General features: G+C 34.2%; 1 protein-coding gene across 1 annotated transcript in view; it reads left to right on the top strand.

The window, feature by feature from the left end:
* SEMA3A (semaphorin 3A) overlaps nucleotides 1-27225 on the top strand; it is a 202685-nt gene that overhangs the window by 166922 nt on the left and 8538 nt on the right. The window contains exons 12-15 of the mRNA XM_047096879.1: nucleotides 2772-2863; nucleotides 12090-12131; nucleotides 16862-17019; nucleotides 20684-20751. Coding sequence (XP_046952835.1) covers nucleotides 2772-2863; nucleotides 12090-12131; nucleotides 16862-17019; nucleotides 20684-20751 — 360 coding nt within the window. The remainder of the gene's footprint in view (nucleotides 1-2771; nucleotides 2864-12089; nucleotides 12132-16861; nucleotides 17020-20683; nucleotides 20752-27225) is intronic.

Below are 27225 nucleotides of genomic sequence, written 5' to 3'. Positions count from 1 at the left end.
ATCATGGGGCGCCTGGGTGGCTCAGTCCGTTAAGCGTCTGATTTCGGCTCAGGTCATGATCTCACGGTCTGTGAGTTTGAGCCCTGCGTCGGGCTCTGTGCTGACAGCTCAGAGCCTGGAGCCTGCTTCGGATTTTGTGTGTCTCTCTCTCTCTGACCCTCCCCCATTCATGCTCTCTCTCTGTCTCAAAAATAAACAAACATTAAAAAAAAAAGTATCATAGGGTGGAAATCTTGTACAAAATAAATTTTGGCAATGAAATTTGTTTAGTGTTTTTCCCATACAATGGGAGAAAACAAAACAAAATAAAAATTTCATCAGTTGAAGAACAAAATGGACCATAAGAATCATCAGATAAATTTTAGGTTCATTTCTACAGAAATTTAACAATACATTTTTACTAACTCCATGATTAGAAACAAACTTTTTGCATATATATTTTCAGAATGAATCCCATTGTATTATGACATATTTTCCCCCTACTCTCTTTATTAATACTATTTTGAAAGCACCAGTTACAAACCTGAAACTTGCTATTTAGGGTCAGATTCCAAGGCAATAAATTCCTAGTCTCCATTAGCATTGTTAACTGACATAAATCAGTGGGAAGCAGAGTGACTGCTCCACTGAAACCTTGTATAATAGCATGTATATTCCCTTGGTGAGAAACAGAAAAAAAAAATTAATTAACTACAGGGGAATGGCAACTGTGTGGTAAGTGCCTTAAAGACTTAAAGTCTTATAATGAAATTGTGAAATACTTATATTTTCAGGTGTAACTGTGTCAGGTTCTGAGCAATAGAGTGCAGTCTACTTTTATGAGTGAGAACATTTACCAAATTGTAGAATCCCAAAGAGACTCCAAGTTTGATAAAACTCAGTGAATTCCAAGTATCAACTTCTGGTTATATAAATCTTTAGAAACTGTAAGTTGATAGGATTTGTCTTCAGTAAATATTAGTTTACCATTTAATGTCAAAGTATAATTAGATCTATCTACAGAGTAATTAAGTTTATTCAATAATGTCACACTTACCTTTTTTTTCACCTCTGGCCTAAACATGTTGAGAAGTCCCTCACTCACTGTCAATGAAGCAAAAGCTTGCTTCCGGCTATTTGACCAAAGAAATCCAATCATGAGTTTTTAATTCCTTTTGGACACAGGCTATCTTTAAAGGGACCAATTTCATGAGAATGTTGAATGTCTGAAGATGTGGATGGCTATTGGTCAGTACAGACCAGGGTCATCTGTCAACAAAGTAAATTGATTATAGTAATTTTATCTTTTAACTGGGTTGCACATCACAGTGTATTGATCCTAGTTGAGTAATCTGATTCAATTTGTGTGAAATTGTTTGAAATACTACTCAGTAAAACTAGATCTGGAACACAGATAAAGTTATGTTTGGATACTGGAAACCCATCAGAGGCACTGAGTAGATTAACCTAATTTACCTTTAATCTTTGGTGTTATGAGTAGTCTCAAGTCCTATAAACATAAAAGTAACCTCTTAACAGAGGGCACTTTTTTCACTTTACAAGGGATACACTAGCAATTTTTCTTTCTTTCTTCTTTTTTTTTCCTCACTAGCAACTTTTCTTATCTCACATAGCACATCATATTGATGCCCCGAAAATGGCTATCAATGGTTATTCACTGAATACAGTAAATGATTTTTCTGGTGTGGCTTATTCTTTACTGGTATGATTCTTCTTTTCAAATAATGAGTCAGTTGAACTTGATTAAAATGAGCCAGTTGAAGCTAAAAATAATTGATCAGCTGATCAGAACTGGAATGTTGAAGAGTCCATACTGGAAAAATAATATCTTCTAAACACAATTTAGGGTAAAAGCGACAGCTCTTTTCCTTGAAACAACTTGTCTTTTCACAATGAAAATTAGAATAAACAATCCTTTAATCTCTATACAATGTATTCAGTTTAATAGTTTTTATGATATATGCTCTGGAATTTAAATTTCTTTAATACTCTAAAATTGATTATTCAAGACATTAATCAGACCAGTTTGTTAACCAAAGTTGATTAATCAATATTGAGCAACTACCAGAACAAGTAATCCAAGGTGTTTATTTTGTGAAATCAAGTTATTGTCATTCATCACTTAATGGTCATTGAGCTGTCTTTAGGGGCCTATAAGTACTACAGGCTTCCAGGTGCCTGGGGGATGAGCAGCAGGTTCTGAGGCTTCACTACTTCTGTTGCTGGACAACATTCCTTGCATTTTGCATCTGTATTAAATCTTCACAGGTAGTCCCAGATTTCACAACAAAAGTGGAAAAACTTGCTATATCAACTAGCATTATTTTTTTTAGTTTTTTTTTTCCTGAGACACCTGACAATAGAGATTAAAAATTAAAAAATATATAATTCAACCTAGTGATTAGTATGTGTGTATGTATGTGTGTGTGTGTATATATATGTGTGTGTATATATATATATATGTGTATATATACACATATATACATTTAATTTTGCAAGTTCAGGATAAAACCATCTTCAAAGCTTCATATATTTCTGAAAATTCAGCTATTTTCATTGCACAGCTATGTTCACACTTTATCTAGTTGCATGTAATGCATTTGAATATATATTTTACCAGTGCTGTAACAAAAAAAAAAAAAAAAACAAAAAACCAAAGGAAGACTGAGGTCAAAATGTACTTTCTGGTCAAATACTATTTCCATTCATGAACATTAACCTTTGTTCAGATCTATTTAAACTGTATTCTCCTCCTCCACTTTCTTTCAAAGATGTTGGGACCGTTCTTAAAGTAGTTTCAATTCCTAAGGAGACTTGGCATGATTTAGAAGAAGTTCTGCTGGAAGAAATGACAGTTTTTCGGGTGAGTGCTGCTTAATTTCAAGTGTCAACAAGTTCACTTGTATGTCTTTCCCCCAGGACAGCTGCACACTGAACTTGGTATGGACAAGTAGTCTAGCATACCCTTCTAATTAGCTTGTCAATTAGAAAGCCAGACACTAGTCAAAATAAACCTTGAAACTTTCAATGCTAGTTAAATCTAAAAATGTAAAGAAATATATTCTTGGCTCATATTTTGTTTTCTCAATAATAAAATATGTGATTTACATTTTACACTATTTATGTAGGTTACCTCACTGAATAAACTCATGTTGCTCCCTGCCCCCCACCCCCCAATCTCCTCTTTCATGCTTGAGGATATAACTGGAATGATAGGTAACTTCCATGAGTGTATTAAGAGAAAAATACACTCAGAATGATAGGGGAATGAATACATTGCAGTCATTTTTTTTGGCTTATTCATGAATTGTTTTATCATATTTTCTTAAAGAAATAATTTGTTAGCAAAAAAAGTTTGAGGTGTTTAGATCACCGGTGACAAATTTGTTACAGGTTCCTAGTCTACGCACTTAAGGAATGTATAGATACTTGTTCCTGTGTCCAGGATCATGGACGGCCCGGGTAAATTTATATAGGACTGGGGGTAGAGGCAGCAGAATATGGGTTGAAGTGAGAACAGAGAACTGAAGTAATATAACATACACCACAATGCCTGTTGTTTCTTTTAGATAATGTGCTAATAGGGGAGAGTGTAAATCTAAGCACACCTTGATATGAATTATTTATGAATTTTGACAGGGAAATAGATGCCTATAAGAAGTGTTATTTCAATTTTTTATAAAAGAATAATGCAAACATTGAGACATTTATAACGGCAAAATAAAGTGGAATTAGATGACAAAAAATGAGAAAACATTGGATCTAGTCTCACAACTTAAAATTATCTTATTTAGTCTCCAGGTGTTCCAGATACTCTAAATTTGTCACTTGTCTTAAATATTTTAATTGTGAGCAAAGACTTCCTAAGACTTTTCGTAGCCCCATATTTCTAGACCATTTTGTTTAACCCGGTAGGGTTCTTGCTCACTATTCAGTAACATTTTGAAGAGAAAGTAGAATATGGCAAGTTCTTAATATATATTCACATAATTAAAATTATGATTAGCCCTGAAACAAATCACTGGTGAATCAAGACATAGGTATCCTATAATAACAAAACAGTGTTCTGGTGGAAGGACTTTAGGCTCTTCAGTCACATCTACATAGCATTTTTTTGGAAACACGTGTATGGGCTCTTTGAGCTTCCCCATCACAAGGAAGCTAGGAATCTGATTTTGGCTCAGGTCATGATGTCACAGTTTGTAAGTTTGAGACTTGCATAGGGTGAGCTCGAGCCTCGCTTCATCTGCACTTGAGCCCCGCTTCGGGTGAAGTCATGCCCTCTTTCAGGTGAGCTCATGCCCGCTTTGGGTGAGCCCACTTCTCTCTCTCTGTCCCTTGTGGGATTCTCTCTCTCTCTCTGCACCCCCCCCCCGCCCCACCCCTCACTCACTTGTGCCCTCTCTCTTTGTCAAAAAACAAAATAAAACAAGGAAGCTAGAAGAATTAGATACCCTTACATAAAGCATCCAGGGTAGTGCCAGGTACCATGCTCAAAATTTTATTAATACATGTTTATTGTTTTAGAGTATTATTCATGCTTATTGTTTTACATTGAAAGTAAGCCACATTCCCAGTACGCTTTTCTATTAATTTTTGGGTTAAGTCTTGAACATAATAAAAATCATCACAGTCCTATTCTGACTTTTAAAATCATATATTTTGGCCTTATTTTATGTCTATTATAGAGTAATAACTAATCACTCTTGTTCACTAATCACAAACTTGTTCCTGTTTCAGTTTCAGTATTTATACATTGATACACTAGCCTATGAATTCAAAAATACATTTATCCAAATGGACTGTATTAACAACATAGAGTCCATCTATGTTTACCAAATTACAAGCACTAAGAGGTGAATAAGCAGCATGCTGTCTTGTGTTCAACAGCACACAATTGTTGTGTCTCTGGAGCCTAAAATATGTTTTCAACCAGCATCTATTAAATGAATGAAGGAATCAGTATTTTTTTTATTAAAATCCAAGTTAGTTAACATATAGTGTAATAATGGTTTCAAGAGTAGAATTGAATGACTCATCACTTACATATAACACCCAGTGCCCACCCCAACAAGTGCCCTCCTTAAAGCCCATCACTCATTTAGCCCATCCCCCCCGACACCCCACCAGCAACCCTGAGTTTGTTCTCTGTATTTAAGAGTCTCTTACGGTTTGCCTCCCTCGCTGTTTTTATCTTATTTTTCCTTCCCTTCCCCTATGTTCCTCTGTCTTGTTGCTTAAATTCCACATGTAAATGAAATTATACGATACTTATCTTTCTCTGACTGACTTATTGTGCTTAGCATAATACCCTCTAGTTCCATCCATGTTGTTGCAAATGACAAAATTTCATTCTTTTTGATCACTGAGTAATACTCCATTAATCAGTATGGGTGAGAAAATGAACTATGAGAAATTAGAGATTTGTGGTATTCCTCAGGGAGCCCATACTTAAAGTGAGGTGCCAGAATATGTGGAAAACAGACCGGAAATAGCAGCAAGTTATCCCATTGATTATATCCCATAGAATTCTCTAGCGGAAAGAAAAAATTTTTTACCAACTCTCTATATTTAGCAATTTATATCACAAATGAAGTTATAGGAGATACTGAAATACTATGTTAGCTTAAAAATATCTTTATTAATTCCAGAAACTCTTACTTTTGTATTTGCCATGGTTCCTTTGTGAGTTTCCCTTTAGTTGTTATATATTTTATTACCTGTGCCTCTAGGATTTTAAGTCTGCATTTCACATCTCAGCTATGTTCTTTAGTACATTACTAAAATTCTAGTTTAAAAAGGTGTTAATGTAAGCTAATCTGTTAAATGACGTAACAAAATCTTAAAAGGTTGAAAGCCAACAATCTTACACTCACAAATATTTAATATCTATTAGATTTTAATATCTTGCAGTTTCCAGGGAAATATGTAACTGAATTAAACCTATGATAACTACTGAGTGACATTTTTGTGGTTTTTAAGATATCATCAGAAAGGTTACTAATCATTCTGTAACAGATATAAGTGGGTAATATTATGCTGGTATGGAAGTGATTTTTTGTGAGTTTATGATTTTGTAAAAAGATTGCAACCTGGGACACATCTCCTTCCATAGATAAATGTCCCAGTTCTCTCCCATATTCTATGCTATGCATTATTGTCATTATTATTTCTTTGGCACTCAAGTAGACAAAACATATTTGGGCAGAGTTTAGAGAAATGTTTACTTTTAACATTCTATTCTATCAGGCAGAGTTCATACATATATTATGGTCTAGCAATTGGAATATTTCACTGTCAAACTTTGTTTAATTTTGTAGTGGGAGGAAAAAAAACACAACACATTAAAGCAATTGCTATATACAGTGAAACAAGCAGAGATATGTTACAGTTTCTATATTTCTATTTAAGCTTTACATGTCATTCCATTTAACATAAAATAAAATTAAAAAGTGTTAAGCTGAGCATAACAGTATTTTGACAAAGTAAATAGACGAGGAACAAATTTAGACTCATGTTAGTATCTGATACTCTTGGATTTTAATGTCAACCAACAAGTTAATTTTACCAAAATATCATCTCTAGGAGACCATATTCATTATGTGTCCTTGCTACGCTGAATAACCAAACTTCATATAAAAGCCTGAATTAAAGCCAGTACTGTATCCTTTGCCATCTTGAGATTGGTTTTAGGAAAACACCCTGGCTAATCACAGAACATTTCAGTGGTTTCAGTTATATCCAAGATACTTTTTTTTTTTATTCTGGGTGAAATAAAATCCCAATCAGAGTATAGAAAGAAAAATATCCCTCAGTAATAAAAATTTCCATTTTGGAATAAAATTTTAATAGGTAATAAGAGGTGAAATAAAATTGGCATTGGTATAAGACTCGAGAAATGATTTTAAATTGCCGTTACATATTCAAAATGGTATTGAAGTACTAAGATGCAAACGTAATTCCAAATATTACTTGGAATCATAAATGTGTATTTGGACCATACTTACTATGTGATTCTGAACAACTTGATTAAAGTCAAGCAAGCCTCAATCTCAAATTTTTAAAGTTTTTTAAAAATTAATTTCACTAGTAAATTAATATTACTAGTAAGGCATTAACAATAGCTATTGTTAACTAATTATACAAATGAAAATCTCTTTAAAATTCTTGAAAAAGCCCACGTCTATAACTTACTTAAAAATATTCAAAAGTTGTAAACCTAGACATTTGCTGATTTTCACTTTACTCAGTATGGGATCTTCTTTCCTGCAAGGAAGGTTTTACTTTTTGACAGAGGAGTGTTACATCAAGAGGCAGTGCATTTAGCACCACGGGTTTTATTTATAGTCCTATTGACTGCAAAGGATTGCAAGGTAGTTACATTGATAACGCATGCATTTTAAACTCAATTTATGCAATGTTCCATGAACAGCTGAGCTAACAAATGAAAGAGTTTAATTTTCATTCAAATGTAAAACATAATTGATGCTTTCCAAAACCTAGTCTATTAACTCATTCTGAAGGAGCGTCCGCATGCTTTAGCATCCAGGGAGTTATGTCAGATTCTCCTGGGATCAGCAGGTTGAAAAGCTCTGCAAGTGAGAAAGTTTAATAAAGGACTGGATTAAAATATCTGCAAAAAAAAAAATAAAAAAAATAAAATAGAGTAAATTAGAGTCATAGAAAATCTTGAAAAGATGCTAAGTTTTTAATTTCATTTTTACTTGAACACTAATTAACTTTGCAATTGAAACCGGTTTCATGAAAAAATGCTTATGAAGCTACATCTGTTTTAAATGGAAGTCATATTCACCACCAGCTCTTTCTCAGAAAAAGAAATACAGCTTATTTAAATGGATTTCATCTTAATATATTGTCTATTAAAATTCAACAGCATACAGCAAATAGCACATTCTATTCCAAACTGTTATTAATTTCCTGGCCTAAAAAATAAATAAAATTGTTTTAATTAAGAGATCCTAGGATCTTAATTTAAGAATTTTGAAATCATAATATGGTACAATAGAGTTTGGTTGTGTATTAGGGTTTGTTTTGTTTTACAATATGTGTATGAAATAATTTATTTTCATCTACTTATAGATGTTTAATTTTTTTTGTCAGTGATCATGAAATGCCTAAATATTAATCAGGTTCACCATTACATAGTTGCACTTAGGTTTTTACAAGAAACTAGACATAGCTAACTTTCACTTCAGTTATACTAGCATTAATTCTCTATCCCAAAAGCACTTTCCTTGCACTTTGGCTGTAAAATTTATTTCATGAAAGTCTATGTGAAGTTAGCTGCTTACATAAGTACATAACTATTTCTCACGTGAAACTGTTGGAATGGAAGAAGTTGCTGTGGAAAATTTTCCTAACTCCTTCAAATTGTCTGTTTGGGTTCGTTGATTCCAATACTATACAGACCTAAATACAGTAGGCAATTTTGTCTTTTAAAGCTGAAAATCTGTGGTGAATTGTCCCCTTGATTTTTGTGATTTGATGGTACCAAATTTTAAAGATATCTCCGCAAAGAAAAAATTGGTGGGTATGCCTAGACATCATAGCTGTCTTTCTGACTGATAATCCTAAAGAAAGTTCTTATTTTTAATTTCACTAATTTATGCTATGGAAATGGGAAATAATGGGAAATCTCTAAATTGTTAATTTACATCCTAAGTAATTTGTTTCATTTGTGTCTCTGTCAAGTTGTCTTAAATTTGGTAGGAATATCCTGTGATCAGTTTAGATATCTGAGTTTGAAGTGAAAATCTGCAATTCTGTAGCATAGAGGGGGTAATTAAAACCACAAGAGCGGATGAGCTACCAGGAAAAGAATGTAGCATCCAAAGGAGAGTGGAAAGGAGCAGGCAAGGGAAGGCAAACAGATGAGGAATGGCTGAAGGACGAGAAGACTGTGAAAGAGGCTAAGAATAAATAGTGGAGCTGTAACGCATTGGGCTCCTGGGTGGCTCAGTGGGTTGGGTGTCAACTCTGCATTTCATCTCAGGTCATGATCCCAGGTTTGTGGGATCAAGCCCCACATCCATCCAGCTCTGAGCTGAGCCTGGAATCTGCTTAAGATTCTCTCTTTTTCCCTCTGTTCCCTCTGCCTGTCTTCCCACTTTGCTGCCACTTTGCTCATGCTCTCTCGCTCTTAAAAAAAAAAAAAAAAAAGAGAGAGAGAGAGCATTCCAAGGCATAATGAAATTTAATAGAGGAAGCAGTCAAAAAGAAATGAGCGGTCAATAGTGCCATGTCAAACAAAAAAAGTCCAGTAATAATAATATAGACTGAAAGTGTTCATTCACTAATACAGCTCATTAGTGATTTCTGCTTCTAAGAATCATAGGCCACCTCCCCAGGGGAGGGGATAGCCTCAGTGTGCTGAGAAATCAGTAACACTGAATGGGACATGAACAACACAATACATATTTTGAAAGATTTTTCAGCTTAACTTAAAAGATTAAGGAAAGACCTTTTTAAAAGATGCCTGTCTTGGGGCGCCTGGGTGGCGCAGTCGGTTAAGCGTCCGACTTCAGCCAGGTCACGATCTCGCGGTCCGTGAGTTCGAGCCCCGCGTCAGGCTCTGGGCTGATGGCTCAGAGCCTGGAGCCTGTTTCCGATTCTGTGTCTCCCTCTCTCTCTGCCCCTCCCCTGTTCATGCTCTGTCTCTCTCTGTCCCGAAAATAAATAAACGTTGAAAAAAAATTAAAAAAAAAAAAAGATGCCTGTCTTTATTGCAGACAAATTAAGTGGAAGGAACAGAATGTACTGGGGAAAGTGGAAGAGATAGAAAGGAACTGGAGAATTTAGTAGAGCATTAATTCATTTATTCATTCACTAACTCATTAATTCATTCATTTAACAGATTTTATTGAGAACTTACAAATACCAGAAACAATCCCAGGTGCTAGGAATGTGGCAGTGAATGAAACAACCAAAACCCCTGTCCTAAATTCCAGTGAGGGGCAGGGGGTAGTGAGGGGTGAGTTGTGGAGACAAACTAGAAAAAGAAATAAGAGATGCCTCCCCTGTCCCTCCTTATATCCTGCTATCCCTACCTCCAACACAACCTCACTGTGTGCCCCAGGACTTCTCTGACACCAGGCAAAAGGACAGGAGTCACAACTGGAAGTATGGGAGATTTAACACCCCTGTGGGCATCTAATGAGTAATGGAATGAATCCGTTGTTTTCTTGGTATAAATCCCAGTGGACAATTTTGAGAGTAATTGTCTATTGTCCTCAGATTTTCTCTCAGTGATGACTTCCGTAACACATCTTTTTTGACTTTTTCTCCTTCTTCTTAAACCTTAACCCCTCACTCCTACCCCCTACCTACAGATAAGAATTTACCTCAACACTACTTTCAGGTGTGACAGGAAATTCATAAGACACAAGATAAATGTTATATTTATATCATATATATGATACATACATAATATTTATATACACATAAATGTTGTATGTATATATATATTTCCAGAATGTGATAAGCACAAGGGAAAAAAACAAAGCAAATAAAGAATATGAGCAGTGTGTGTGTGCCTGTGTGTGTGTATAAAAGAGAGACAGAAGGAATGAGGGAGAAATTTGAATAAACACTGTGCGCCAAGCACATTCGTAAAGTACTTTACATTTATTAACTCATTTAACCTTTTCTTCAATCCTACAAGGAAGATACCATCATACTCATTTTTCAGAGGCAAAAACTGAATTACAAAGAGGTTACATACATCCCCTGCTATCAAACTTTTGGCCAGGTTTGCGTTACTATTTGAGTCTATGCAGTTTGGCATCAGAATCCAACTCTTTACACTTTGTTCAGGGTCCTACCTAGTGAGGCCTTTTAAGATTATTCTCCCACCTGTGCCTCTTTTTTCTTTCTCATCAGCCACCTCTGAAACCCCTAAGCAATAGCGTTCTTAGTGTTTAGTTTGTCATTGATGAAAGATACGATGGCGTACAGTTCAATGAAAGTAAATCAGAGAGAATATAAGCAATTATGTTCAGGTGAATAGGTTGTTGGTGGTCTAAGTTAACCAAAGAAAGTTATTTTTTATAGCAATTATCTGTGTTCATGATAGGCTTCAGTAGAACACTTAACAAATATATTGGTGGTCAATACTTCCCTAGTTATCATTTTTCTAGATTAGCCTGTTGATAGAAATTGAAGAGATCTTGTGCTCTGACAAAAATGTACAGTGTAGGCCTTCATACAATAAGCAGTCAGTTTGAAAAAATAAATGTTAAAAAAATTTTTTTTTAATAAGCAGTCATTTTGATGATAATAAAATAATCTTACTCTACCTGAGCTCTCACAGTCCTTGACAGCTGGAAATGCCTAATACTATCAGCTTGTCAGTGGTGTTATTAGGAGCTGGCCTGGCACTCACAGGCCAGTGTTCTCCATGTGAGCATATACATTCTCACAGAACACCAGCATCCTACAGGGCTACTCTGAAACCGTGATGAATCAAGAAAAAAGCAAGACTATTCTGTAATCACGTCTGAAAACAGACCAGAGTGTATCCATTTCCCAAACCACAAAAAATGATCAAATATCCCCCTATCCTGCTTATATGAGTAATTGCTACTTCTTCATTAAGTACTGCTCTAGCTTCATTCTGTTTTTCCTTCCTCCTAAATAAGATGTACAAAGAGACCTAATCATACTGTTACCTGTGCTCTCTGCAGCATCCCATGCAGAGCAAACCCCACTTCCTTGAGTTGTCCCTCAAATCAACTAACAAGTGCCCAAGACATAGGCGTCCTTTCTAATACTCTCTTGCTGGGCAGTCCTGTAGTTTCCCTTACTGCAGTGAGCAGTAACCCAACTTGATCAACTACGAGTAGGTTACTGATAATCTTAGACTGGAGGACATTAACATGCCCATGTTGTCTGCTCCACACATTTAATGTTCATCTTTGCCGTTTCCTTCATGTATCTTATTTCCCAATTATATTGCTTCTTGTAGGCACTGGAGTGAACTGAGAGCTAATGTTGGTATTCTATGTTAATTAATATTAATAAATGACTTTTCCAATTGACCAAGCAGTTCACATTTTCTTTCTCTTCTTCAGGAGCCAACTACTATTTCAGCAATGGAGCTTTCTACTAAGCAGGTACTATTGTTACGTATTACAGTCAATATTCTATATTTTGTTAATTTTGTGTTTCAAATAGATAAACATTTATGATTCGGCACATTTTACAGATTTATTAACAATAGTTGCAAAAAAGAGAAAAGAAAGAAAGCTTACAATAAGCTAGTAGAATGAAAATGAAAGATAATTTTCATTGTCCCATGATTTTGACCCTTCTCACATTCCTATAAATATATTTCTTTAGATCATTATTTGTTGCAAATTTTCATTTATAGCATTTACTTTTGGGGGATTATAATATAATTCGCTTAATAATTATTTTAATCTATCCTTAAAAATGGCATTGGTGGATATTTCAGGCTATAAATAAGTTTATAATTTAATTTAATCTGCATGTATAAACAAATGCATTTTACAAACTAATAAGTTGATGCACTGGACTGTATATGTTTGCAGGATCTTAATTCAAAAGTTCATTTTATTTTTTCAGCAGTATTGTGTGCTAGAAAAAACATTTAGTTTGGCTACATATAAAAGGAAAACACCAAAACAGTCACTGCCAAATGATGTTATTAAACTCCATGAATTCAGAAGTTAAGGGTAGCATGTTAATAGTCTTTGCATTCACATTGAATGAATGCTTTGGCAAGACACTTAAGAAACACAAATGACTTCTAATGCTAAATTATATGTACAAAAACAAATATAATTTTAACTTCTAATAAATTATCTTTCCCCCATAGATGTCGCATAGCCTTTCTATTCAGTGTATCAGTGGTAACTTCAAAAAAACAAAAACAAACAAAACACACACATACACAAACAGAAAAACAAAAAAGACTTGGATACTGGGTTGAAATTAATTATTAAATAACCTAGCAGAAAAAGCTAGAATGGAGTAGGAAGTCCTTCACTGACTGTTCTGAAAACCTGTATACAAAATTGTTAAATATGAGAATCATTCAGCTAATCTTAGTCCTGAATCATTTACATGTTTTATCTCTGACTGTGCATTATCCCTTTTACAAGACACTAAAATACTGTGCCATTAAAACTCAGCGTATATCCTTTCCACACTTACATATCAAAATAGATTGATAATCTCTGAGATATTTAGAGAAACTCAGAGTGCAGATATTATTGACCTGATACTGTTATCTTACACTTCACAAGTATGTGTTCACCTGTTCTTGCAATCTCAAAACTGTCAAATGTTGGCAAGGAAATCCGGGGATTTCCAGAATGGAAGCTAGATTGGGATATTCTTCATTTAATGATTTTTTCAATTATTTATTTGTTCTCTACTTGGCTTCATAGCTGATCTTAATTACACTACCTATAATTTTATAAAATATTTCTTTTTATTTAAGTATTTTTTAAGTACTTTAAGAATTGCCTATTAAATGCAACACATTTCACACACACACACACACACACACACACACACACACACACAAACACACACCTAAAACACCAAAAATACTGTGTTTAAAATACCATGATACAAGAAGAGTATTCCTAGCCTTCATTTTCGATTATTGGAAGTTTGATTGCATTCAGATGTGAATTAGTTTTACTCATGCTCACAGAAACTTTAAAAGTGAGCCAGTAGTTTCAAGAGGGGCAAGCAGTGTTGCAACCAATTTTCTGGATAAATAGATTCATCGCCTGCTTATGACCCGAAACTTGTTAAGGAGGATAGTGAGAAAGCCTGTGGTGATGTTAAATTGGGCAGAAAAAGCACATCAGGGTACTTGCTAGTGACTGGATTATGCTCACTGGGGCCTGCAGGCCTCCTCTATATTTCGCTTAGATAGCGTGATTAATTTTGCAGTTCTTTAATAGTACAGCAGAATACTTGTAAAATGAAAATGAGACTCAAGTTGTATTTAATTTTGGGCATTTTACCACACTTGAAGTTTTCATTACAGTAATTTTTGGTTTTCTCTTCTTCCCATGTGTTATTTCTCTGGTTTTCTCCTAAAGGGATATGACAGATTTAGATACTGTTATTTACATAATAACTCCTTTCCAAATCAAATGTCATAATCTTAAAATTTTGCAAGTATGAATTTGCTTATGCTCCTTAAGAGCTATTGACCAAACATAGAGACCTTTTGATTTGATATGCCCAACTTAATCAGTAGCTTTTTAAATAGTTCCGACCACAGTACAGGGGTCAGCAAGTCCACATTCACCAGTGCCAGTCAAGCTTGTGGATATTGCTGCTCCATTTTAACTAATTTAATTGCTGAAATGTTACAAGTTTATTCATTTTTTTAATTGATTTGAGATTGCTTGCCTTCAATACAATCTAAGTCTGTTTGGTTTTTTGTTTTGTTTGTTTTGTTTTTCAATGATTTTGGAAAAGAGATATAAAGGACAGGAAGGGAAAAGAAGTTCCTTCTGTTAGTTAAGTTCTTTGTTCATATTTTTCAAATCATGGTCAACTGTTGTCACATGCTGTCTCTGTAGATGCTTTAAGAGAAGTACAAATCAATCTAATTTTTTCTCAACAAAAAACTTAACAATACTTCATCTTTTCCTCCCAAGGACTTCAACTACTGCTTCTTAATTAGCCATGGTTTGTAGGATCTTTCAGTGCAATAATAAAAGATGAATATAATAAGAAGTTGAGCATCCAGGGGCGCCTGGGTGGCTCAGTCGGTTGAGCATTCTACTTTGGCTCAGGTCATGATCTCACCCCGTCTGTGGGTTCGAGCCCCGCGTCCGGCTCTGTGCTGACAGCTCAGAGCCTGGAGCCTGCTTCAGACATGTGTCTCCCTCTGTCTCTGCCCCTCCCCTGCTCATGCTCTGTCTCTCTTTCTGTCAGAAATAAAACAAACATTAAAAAAAAAAAGTTGAGCATCCATAGTATATACTGTATTCTATATGCTATCCTGTACTAGAATATTGATACAAATTGTCTTCACTACTGGAAGGGAAGAAGCAATATGCATCAGCATAACGGTTTTAATAATGGTTTAGTTTTTATTGTATTACATTCTCCCTCTTACTCCCCTATCTTTTGTTAGATATAAGTTAGTTGGTTAGCTTTAAGCACAGAATTATTTTCTATGTAAGCACTTTTTATAACACTAGTCACTTCATAGATTCTAGTAGATATATCAATCTTCATTCAGTTTATGTTTATTTATATGTGTGGTTCATCTTTGAATGTCCTTTGTAAATGCAATTTTAATTATATCCATTGCTATCAGGAAATTTGTAATATTTAAAAAAAATTTTAATGTTTATTTCTGAAACAGAGACAGAGCATGAGTGGGGGAGGGGCAGAGAGGGAGGGAGACACAGAATCTGAAGCAGGCTCCAGGCTCCCAACTGTCAGCACAGAGCCTGACATGGGGCTTGAACTCACAAACTGTGAAATCATGACCTGAGCCGAAGTCAGTCGCTCAACCGACTGAGCCACCCAGGCGCCCTAGGAGATGTGTAATATTAAAAGAGCTCACCATGTTTCAGAGACCAGCTTTTCTATAACATCTTTTTCCTTTATGTAGTGGGGAAATTAAAATACACTTTTGAGGTCTTTCCCATGTGTACTGTTACATGAATCAGTATTTATACAACTTTTATTTAAGGCTTACGATAATCATTCAGTCCTTTAGTGCAATAAAAGTGAGCTATAATACTGATTACAGTAAAATGTGGAGAAATCACAAAACAATCTTATTTGTATTTTATTTTGTATGTACATACATTTGCAACATTTTTTAAATGCTACATTGGGTAAACTTTGTTAAAGGCACTTTAAAAATTGTGCTGAAATCCTGAATTAGTTGCTACCAGAAAGTTTTTCTGTGTATTTTACTTCATTTGGTAATTGTAAATTCACTGAGCACAATGACATTGTAGAATGTCTGATCTGGACGTATACCTTAAAGATCTAGTTAAATATGCCAATTTTGTGAATAAGGAAGTTAAGTCTTAGAAAAATGAGAGGAATGGCTCAGGATTACACAGAGAATTATTATAAGCAAGATCTAGAATCCAGCCACCTTGATGCCCAGTATAGCACTTTTGCCGTAGCCCCTGAGCTTTCTGTTGAAGTTTACTGCACCAGCCAGAGTGCACTTGATATTGCCCATTTGATGATCCTTCCAATGGGAAGCAATTTAGTAGTTTTGTTTAAAGTAATCGTCCTGGAGATTGTGCAAGGACAAGACAGCTGACCAATGAAAATTCTCACAAATGCAAGCACAGAAACCTTGCCATACCCCTTCTTATAGAAGGGCAGACTACATCACAAGCAATGTAATAGCAGCACCCAAGAGTCAGAAGAGTCAAATGATCCCTGGGTCAACACCAACCAGAATACATGGCACTGTAGATATAGATTTAGAATTTAGAAACAGTAAAAGTAAAAACAAACTTTCTAAGGACAAAACCCTGGACGTTTGAAACTTATAGTATTCAGTGTCTTATTTAAATTTTTATTTTTATTGAAATATAATTGATATATAACCATTACTGTCTTCCCTTGGTTTTATACTTTAAAATATACCTGTTTGAGTCAAGTATGGAGATTTTGATCTTGATCTTTTTAAAATGGTCATATTATCTGCCAGGCCAATAATGACAAATTTGCCAATAATGGGATTTTTTTAAAACCCACTAGTAAAAATGTCTTCTTGATGTATATGGGTAAACTTTTTTTTTTTTTTTTTTAAGAAAAAAGATTTTAAAAAACAGGATCGTTTTGTCATCACAGTAAACTCTCTCCACAGCAACAACTCTATATTGGTTCCACCACGGGGGTTGCCCAGCTCCCTCTACACCGATGCGATATTTATGGGAAAGCGTGCGCGGAGTGCTGCCTTGCCCGAGACCCTTACTGTGCCTGGGATGGCTCTTCATGCTCTCGCTATTTTCCCACTGCAAAGAGGTAGGAGAAGTATTAGAGATAAATACACTTTTCTTACCTGATTCCATTTTTAACAGCTTTCTGCGTATAAGTACATCACATTTTTCTGATGAATGAAGAGTGTCACATAATTCTGATGAATTAGAGGAGTTTTGGGGTTTCTTCCCCTTACATAGTTAAAACAGTCAGAAGAATGTGTATAATTATAGCTGGGTACTAAATATAAGGGAATGTATGGTTTTAATAAATTACTGGGGGAAATCTAAAACATTACAATACTATCCTTGAATGTTGACACTTGGAAATTAGAAAGTTTTGCAACTTCATTTTATACAGGCGGAAAAGGGAGGGCCAAAACCACAGAGGAAGTCAATCAGAATCTACACTGGACCTTGTGCCTTTTGGCCAAAATGCTGTGCTCCAAAAATGCTCTTCTTTTTCTATCTAGCAACATTCTGTCCTGGTTTTAGATTTTAATAAGGCAGTTTCTGTTTGGATGAATGGAAAATTTGCAACAAAAATAATTTATTTACTTTTAGCCTCCTAGTACACAGGGACTCAACTTTAAAGTCAAAAAATTTTCCTAGTTTTAAAGATAACACATTTTTGTATAATGATTAATTAGCATCAAATTATATCTTTCTTTAGCCCCAAATATATATTTATTTGACTCCCCCAAATTTAAAGGCCACTGTATTATCATAGTATCATCTTGTATTTGTATTTGTTGAAATATAAAACCATATAATAAAATGGCTATTTATTAATATTTGTGTATGTATTACACAAATATTTTAAACACGCTCTTAATACTTAAAAGCATTATTTTTGCTTAATTCGAAGTTGCTAAGATATGCCTAGAAGTTACCTAAAACAATATGCCTAGGAAAAAAATAGCTGTAAGTTGTTGTCTGGAACATTAAGGGTATGTGATGTAGGAGTACTATTACAGGAGTACTATTAACCTTCAGGGAACTCTTAGACACATCCTAAACGTTGTACGCAAAGTTAGTTTACTTTGTTTGAAAAAATAAGAACACTTCCTTAATTTGACAAAATATTTATCTCAACATATTCTCTACTACTCACATAGGGATCCCTTTCTCTGTTAATTATTTACCAGTATTTAAGAAACAAGCAATGAAAGGTAAGAGTCGTATACCATATCTTGCTAATATAAGCCCAAAGCTTAGCAGTATGTACATCAACCTATTGGAACATAAAATAGCAATCAGAGTTATCAAGCCACTGCATTTTAGGAGCAATACAATTTGTTTTATTTTATTTTATTTTATTTTATTTTATTTTATTTTATTTTATTTTATTTTTTTGCTATAGTTAACGTTTTACAAGAAGCTGTGATGTGGATTTTTTCACTGCTAGTCAGCTGTGTTCTTCAACATATGCATCATTTATAGTGTTTTGAAAAAATTTTAGGGGAAAGGAATAGCCCTAATGCCTACTGCCTACTTAAATCTTTTTTTTTAAGTTTATTTATTTATTTTGAGAGAGAGAGAGAGAGAGAGAGAGAGAGAGAGAGAGAGAGAGAGAGAGAGAGAAAGAGAGAGAAAACAGGGGAAAGGCAGAGACAGAATCCCAGACAGGCTCCACGCTGTCAGAGTGGAGACCAGCCCAGGGCTTGAACTCACAAACCGTGACATCATGACCTGAGCTAAAATCAAGAGTCAAACATTTAACTGACTGAGCCACCCAGGTGCCCCTACTTAAATGTTTTGATTACATACTTCAGATAACATTGGCTTTAGTATTAAATCATCTATAACTTAAATCTATCCTATAATCAGTCCATATAGATTAAAAGTTATCTTGTTAATATTACATGTAAATATCGTATGAGCTTATCCCATTTAATAAACAGAATTTTCTCAAGCCTTCAACATTCAGAATTAAGACAATGTGTTTGTATTCTTTCATATACCCACTGATTTTGTTAGAAGTTTAAATCTAAAACAAACGTGTAGTGTGGAGGTAATGTGTTATAGAATGAAGAAACCATCGATAGTTTAATAAGTAGCAATTTGCAGTTTTTGTAACACTAAAATTAAATTGCTTAAGGTTGAACTTTTATGGTTCTTAAAATCAGTAAGATCTAGTGCTTTTAGTGTTGAAAAACATAAAAATTCAGATTTCAGTTAAAAATGAGTGTCATTTCCTTTCCATGTGGAAGTGTATATAACATTACCTAATTTAGTAATAATTCATTCACATTTTAAGCTTTTTTAATAAGAAAGAAGTTAAAAATAAGAAAACTACATCTATAATAAGTTACAAATCTGTATATTATTATATATTTGAAATATGTTTACCGCATACCTACAAATCCAGATTGAAGGAATTATCATTAACACGTTTTTTGTTGTGCCTTGAAGATTTTACTTAATCCAATTTCATGTGTCTTTGAAAAGGATGTTTAGAGGCCTTACAATTTATATATTCTTTGTGATGGCATTTTTCAAAAGCTTAAATGGCAGTAAAAAATGCCTTTCCAAATGCTTTGTGGTTCGTGTTTCACAAGTTCCCTTGTTGGCTCAATTTTGAAATGTGCAACATCTGTTTGATAGTCTCACCAATTCTACAAATAGAAATCTATAAATACTTTAGTCTTCTAAATTTATGAATACAGTAACAATTTCCATGTTTGCAGTTCTCATTGGCCTTTGTGAGAACTCTCTTCAGTGATGGTAACTAACTTTGCAACAGGACAATAATCATTAAAATCGACACAGAAAACAGTTGAGCAAGTGTCCCCAGTCTTTCTCATTCTGCTATGTGTAGCCAATCTCCATGTTTAGCCTCTTTCCCAAACTACACATCCTGCTTGCACCATGATGGCTGGAGACAACCTCCTTTTTCCCAGTCAACCACTAGCAAACGATAAAGAGGACCCCCAGAATGTGTAGCAACTAATGTGATCTGAGCAGCAGTATTTAGGAGAAATTTACTTATATAACAGATTTGGCTTTTATTTTAGAGGGAGGCCATCTTCTCTCTCAGCTTCCTCCACAATATTTGTTATTGCACTCCTCCTTTTATTCATTTCACGGGTAAATTGGCTTGAAATCATAGCCCTATGATCATAAAAGAAATGTTTTATAAAAAAATGATCGATACAGCGGCCAAAAAGGAAAGTTAAAAACTAACTTAAAAGTAGAATTCGTAGAGTTGATGCTTTCAAATTTAACAAAAGTCTATTTAAGGAATTATGTGTAAGTATTAAGAGAAAGAACATAATCATGGAAATTTGAATTTTTAGGCTTACTCTCTAGTGATTAGAAAAAAGAAGTTTAATCCAGGTTATTGAAGAAATGGGTTACTATTCTATATTTTGTGCTTTTTCCTCAGAATTTAAGGTGCTAAGAATTTTAGAGTTTCCAGATGTTAGAATCTTATTGACTGACACACAGTAGCACAAAACCATGAATCTTCTGTTATTACTTTGAAAGACTTCACTCCTTTGTTAGTACATTTGTGTACTGTTTCACATTTTGATCACCTGGAGACATGCTCCCACAGGTGTAATGAGCTGCTTTTAAAAAATTCTTTAGTCAGAATTTTTCCATTAAGCTCCGGAAGTTCTTTGATTTTTTATTCTTCTTAATCCCTGTGACAAATTCCCAAGAAGGAATAAGAATGCCATAATACCTTTTAAATGTAATTGTTTTAGACGCACAAGACGACAAGATATAAGAAATGGAGACCCATTGACTCATTGTTCAGACTTACAACACCATGGTAAGTTACAACACTTTCATTTTTCAACCTGCTAACATTAGGCTAAAATCGTAAGCAATAGTGCATACCCACACGTGGGCATGCAGGGCACACACCTGTGCCAGCATACTTAAGGAAATGCAACTGAAGAGAAAGGAAATCTAGAAGAAAGAAAATTCTAAAGAATGCTAAGTAGTGAATTATATTTTATTATTGCAGTTATGACAGATTCAAGTTTGAGACCCTTACAAGACTTAAATATCAATTTTCTCATATTAACAAAAAGAAGCCAGTTTAAGTACATGCTTTGATAATAATAGCAACACGAGAGCAATAGGCAACAGAAATATTCATTTAAGTATATTGAAGAAGAAAGTACAATCTTAAAATAAGCCATGGAAATCATTCATTAATATGCTGATGACATAGACCCACTATATTGTTACTAGGTACCCAGGCTGAGTAGAAGGTAATTCAGCTACCTTCCCACTCATTTACCAGTAGGATATTTCTTTGAACTGGGGATTTTGGATTGTTTCATTTTATGCTTCCTAAAAGATGTCAAGTCCTATTTAATGTTAAGTAGCTTATTTAATGCTGGGATATGAACCAAACTTCCTTTAAAATGCAACAAAATTGTAGTATATCTCACTCCCCCCACTTCAACCCTTTACAAAAACAATAATGAGGCTGTGCTTCCCTCTGCTGGGAAAATTTATCAATAACATCACTACTAGCAAAAATAGTTAAAAATAGCTGAAATGTAAAATGTAAATATTTTGCATGGAATTGAATATAATTACCCTATTCACATTTTTGGTGCCTTTTTGCATTAATCTTGAAGGTCTCATATTTTTATCAATTAACTTAGATTTGATCCACTAATTCTGTGTATGCAATATTCATGTTTCATGAATGTTAAGAAAGAAAACACACTGCACAAATAACCCCAGCAGGCATTCTAAGACCTAGCTACCTTCTGAAAGTCAGATCCCCCTTTTGTGTACCCTGTATGTGCTTGTATCTTATTTGGGAATGCTCACAGGGTTTTGTGGGGATGCCAATACCAGGAGACAGGTAGCCACAAAATGAGCCTATATTTAAGGTCCATTTTGCTTGCACGATTTCTTGCCAAGGGCATTACTATCTGTTATTGTTCTCATTATAAAGAAAAAAAAGACACCACTACATTGGACAAAATGTGATTTTTTTATATGTCTTTATACAGCTAGAGTACATTATTGACATATTCTTCTTAAATTTTCCAAACAGCATTTTTCAGTTGGGCAACAAAACATTCACTAGTTTTCCATTAATCTATTTCATGTAAAAATATTGCATTATAATCATCACCATTTAAGCAATGAGGTATTATAAAGTATGCATTACATTAAAGAATCTTTTTGCTTAGATATGGAAAAGCTAATGATAACTACAAGTAAAGGAAACAAGATGATGTAACTAGAGCTTATTTCTAATCAGACTTTAATCTCCACATCAATATGGACTTTGTTATTTTGCTCACTCATATTTCTGGGGTTATAACAAAATGCAGTATCATGAATATTGTAGATATTTAATAAACTTTTGTTGAATGAATAAGCTAAATATTTGAAGCTATAGCAAAGCTACTTACCTTACTGTTTTTGGTTTTCAGTAGAGATTTTAACTAAATAGCATCTATTATTTATCATTAATATGATTTAACAATACATTGCTATTAACATACGTTAATGTTAACACCATCATATTTAAAAATCGACCTCTCTTAAGAAACCATTATCAACCAGTCAATTAATAAATAATCATTATACACTACTACATGTAGGATAATATGCTATGTTTTGAAGTTTGCTGGAGAATTACTGATAAATCCACTTGTTTAATAATCTAATTCCTTCATAGACCCAGTTGATATTTCTTCAAAATAACATATATGTTGGAGTCACGAGCTTATGTATGTGTATATATATATATATATATATATATATATACACACATGTATATATAGAGAGAGTGATGAGCTTATAAAAATTGGGAATATAGAATTGCTTAGCTATAGAAAGTGAAGTTAATGTGAATCATTTTTTCTTTTGCTACTTCATTCAAAATAGGTACCATAGGGAAGAAAGGGAATTGCTGTGGTTCAGTGTCACTGGGTGTGTGTGTGGGGGGGTGGGGGGGTGGGTGTGTGTGTGGGTGGGTGTGTGTTTGTGTAAAAGCAATGCTATGTAGATGTTTGTGATATATGGTAAAATAGTCCAAGAAGCTCAAGCAGCCCTGCAGAAGTAAAACATTCCCTTTTTGAAGGCTTCTTTATTTCTTGTCTGCTTGTATTTCTCATTAACCAAACATAAAAATTATACACCATAGATTACAGTAAATTTCAAATGTTTGAAGACTAAGTCAGGCATTCTTATATGGCCAAGCTGAGTCTGACCATTAGGAACCAGTGCATTATCTTAGAATAGGCGATGTCAATATTTGAAAGTAAAATGGGGAAAAACCCCTAGCCCAGCCCTATTAAATCATGTATGTTGTCTTGCTAGTGTCACATCTAACATTGAATAAAATATATGTGCTCATATGGAAATATATAAAGATACGAGATGTTTTCCCGGAAAGCTGCTAAGCAACTTGAAGCCAAATTACACACTTCAGAACAATCAGTTCCAGCTGTAATGGTAAACATTCTGTAACACTCTATATTTTACATATCCTGAGGTTTTAATAGAGAAACTATATAAAATAACTCAGCATTAAGGTGGAAGAAATTTCACTCTCAATGAAACCTTTAACACTCACTTAAGCTCTTTGCTCTCTCTTGTGTAACGTCAGCACCAGTGGTGAGCTGGCCTAGGTGTAACATAGAAAACTCCAGCTCCATTTCCCCTTAACCTAGCATACTCTATTCCATCGCTGGTGGCTGTTCATCTAGGGAACTTTTAGTATAAAACCCTAAATGTATATGTGCTGGCAGATCTTCTTGTCTTCTCACTCATACCTCGTACAGAATGCTGAAGAAAAACTTCAGGTTGTTACCAGTATGCTCCCTCCCCTAAAATAACTTGTGCACAAAATTGGAGCTTGTCTGACTTTGCCATCCAAGAGCATGAGTGGCTAAGTCAATTTACCATTCTACTTTCTTTACTAAACAAGAATAAGCCATACTGTGATCTACATGGCCAGAAAGGAACAAACCATAAGTAACATTTTTAAAAATTAAAAATTAACATCATCTTAGATTTTTGAATCTTTGAAATACTTTACACCCTAACTTCAGTCCAGTGCCACTGTTGAATTTCACTTTGTGATAGTTCTCTTGGCTGTTCTGTATATGTGCATTTCCCTTCTAGCTTCCCGTGGTAAAACATCCACAGAATTTAGTCTTCTTCATTATATTTGCAACTGGTTCAAGTCAGCTTGTGTCTTGGTTGGCCTCAGCATTGTTCTAAAATTTCATAAAATATCTTTGGCAGTGTCATCTTTATGGTCCACAATGCTGTAAATTTAGTGTTTTGTACCAAAGCTAATCTGGTCTGTGTTGTGGCTTCCTTTATACACATAGAAAGTCCAACTGAATCTGAGCATTTAGGCCCAAGAGAGGCCTCAGAATTTGATAGATGAGTATGACGTCAGCCCTAAAAAAAAACAAAAAAACAAAAAAAAAACTTTAATGAATTACCAAATTATATCAAGTCTACGATGTCAGTGAATGTTGAGGCACCATTTTTTGAGGACTGCTAAGAAAGAAAAACTGCCCAAAATGGAGAATGTGATAATGGTGCCAGCATCAAGCCAGTTGGCAGTGTTTCAGTATTAGTGAAAGAGAAATAAACTCCCACGCAGAAGACGCAAGGACATTTGCCTGTTTCAGCTGTAATCACGGGTAGTGGAAAAGGGGCAAAACCACTTCTTGAACCCCACTACGGTACTCATGAAGGTTTACTTTCTGAGTCCCACCAGCAGTGTGGAAGAAAAACCTCAGACAAGACTTTAATTTAAAGAGGTGTCAGGTTAGGAGAGTTGCATGTGTCTGGCAAAAAGTAAAAATAAACTCTTTCCAGAAGAAAGCAGCTTCAACTCCGGTCAAGAACAACTGTAAGACATATTCTGTTATCAGAGATATTAAAATATACCAAGTATGCATTCTAGAATGACATTATTGCAGTGTTATTCTCTATAATTGTGCAAATCCAGTTATTCATAGTATATGTGTACAATGCACACACAAACACACACACCTGAATAAGAAGAGGTTTGAGATACTTTGCACTATTATTGTTCCTTATTAAAGTTTTCAAATATGGCATTGAGAGATCACCCGACTTGTGCACCCATAATTTAACCATTGTAAATGTGAAGTTTTTAAAGCACGCTGTATTTTTTAAAGTCCAAAAATAAGGGAAACATATTAAAATACAAGATGGTATATTCATTATTGTTTATGGAAGGTTTCTGCTTCAGTAAATGGGTGTTTTCCATCATCTCCTATCATATCTCTTGGGAAGAAGTAAAGTAAATATTGAAGTCCATGTTTCCTGATATTTAAATGTAAAAAGTCCTATGGTAATTTTTCTCTGGCATATAGATTATATGTGCTTTCTTGGTAAAACATTTGCCATAAAATCATGAAAATGAAACATATCAGATGTTCAACATAAACTAAATAAATATTGTAGTAGATATCTTCATATTGGTGTTGCTTTTTATGTAATTGAATTTCAGTCTGCCTTGTACTGAGAAGTATTGTAGCTTCCCACACACAAAGATATCAAGAATAGTGTTAAATACAGCTATTCAAATGGCTTCATTGATACTTTCATAACATCAGTTTCACTTTCATATTTTAAGTTAATAAACCTATAAAAATTAAAATACCAGTGACCACCTATAATGTGATAATCACCTATGAACAGTAACATGAAAATACCCTGGTCATAGCTATTTATTTGTTTATCCCTCTACCTATCTATATACCAAAAGAACATTTTAAAGACACATCCACAGGAATCTGTGGTTTCAAGAAAGATACAAAACTACCTGAATTGTAAACTTTTAAATCCTATATTCTGGTTGGTAGTTATTTCCTAGCACCAGACACAGATCTTATTTTAAGAAATAAAACAAAGTAGTTTAAAATCTAATATTTTAACAAGTTGATAAACTGTAAGTTTAAATTTTCTCTAAGGTTTTGTGATTTGGGTCTTTTTTGTACTTTTGACAAATGCATTAAGCACATGATTTTAATACATACATATGCATGTATTTGTAGGTGCATGCATGCAAACACACATTCAACTAGTTGGTAACTAGTTTGTACAAGCATCATACAAATCATTAGAGAAATATTGTGGTAAGCATTACATCGATAAACAGGACCCCTATTCTGTAGCTTAGTATATACTGTAGAATTTGTTTCCATTTTACTATAATACATGAGATTTTTTTAATTAAAAAAATTAACATTTATTCATTTTTGAGAGGCAGAGAGACAGAGCACAAGTGGGGGAGGGGCAGCGAGAGAGGGAGACACGGGATCAGAAGCAGGCTCCAGGCCCCGAGCTGTGAGCACAGACCCTGATGCAGGACTTAAACCCACAAACTGTGAAATCCTGACCTGAGCCCAAGTCGGACACTTAACCACTTGAGCTTCCCAGGTGCCCCATATGAAATTGAAATTATTAAATCCATTGTTAGGCATCTTAATAGGTGTGAAAATATACATGAATGTTAGGGATGAATGATTTTTTTTGTTTTATTTAGGTATTTTATGTCTTCCCAAGGCTTAGTGATTCACTCATAAAATGCCTTTTTAGCTATTGCTACTTAAGGAGAGATTATTCCTCCATTTGAAGTAAATTTAGATTCTTTTCTATTGATGAATTACCTTTTATATTTCTGGAGAAAATCCTCTAGAATCCACTAAGGAAAATCTAAGAAATGGTGTTTTTAGTTAAGAAATGTGAATTTGCAGTTTCTTAAGACATTGAGAGCTTGTAGTCAGTATTTCCTTTCTTCCTTCGTTTGGCCTTTACCACTGAATATTATTGAGAAAAAAAAATTACGATGTAAAATATTAAAATTGTGATGAAAACAATGTGATGTGATGTGATGAAATGTGATGAAAACAACTAGAGTTAGGTCTCTTTTTATATAGTTCACCTACTAACACTATTTGTTAAATATTTAAAATAACTTGTAACCATTACCCCTCCCCTAAATTAACTTTTACTTTTATATTCATTATCTATGAAATTCAACTTTTAAATAACCTTAAGGGGGAGAACATCAAAAACGATAACAGATATTAATTAGCTGATAAATATATGGTTTACTACCCCACTCATCTCTTTCTTTTCTACATGACATCAGATTTTCTAAGATTCTTACATTATTAACATTTCAATCCTGGGAGACATTTATGGGGTTAAAATGGAGAGTGAAATAAATGGAAAGCTGAAATGTGATGCCTTCTGTTTCTGCTATATTGGA

The sequence above is a fragment of the Lynx rufus genome, unplaced genomic scaffold, assembly GCF_022079265.1.
Source record: "Lynx rufus isolate CCGP_SWC_20201006 ecotype Redwood Valley unplaced genomic scaffold, mLynRuf1.p SCAF_4, whole genome shotgun sequence".
Classification (NCBI taxonomy): domain Eukaryota; kingdom Metazoa; phylum Chordata; class Mammalia; order Carnivora; family Felidae; genus Lynx; species Lynx rufus.
Note: the sequence above shows the minus strand (reverse complement) of the source record. Positions and strands in the feature narration are given on the sequence as shown.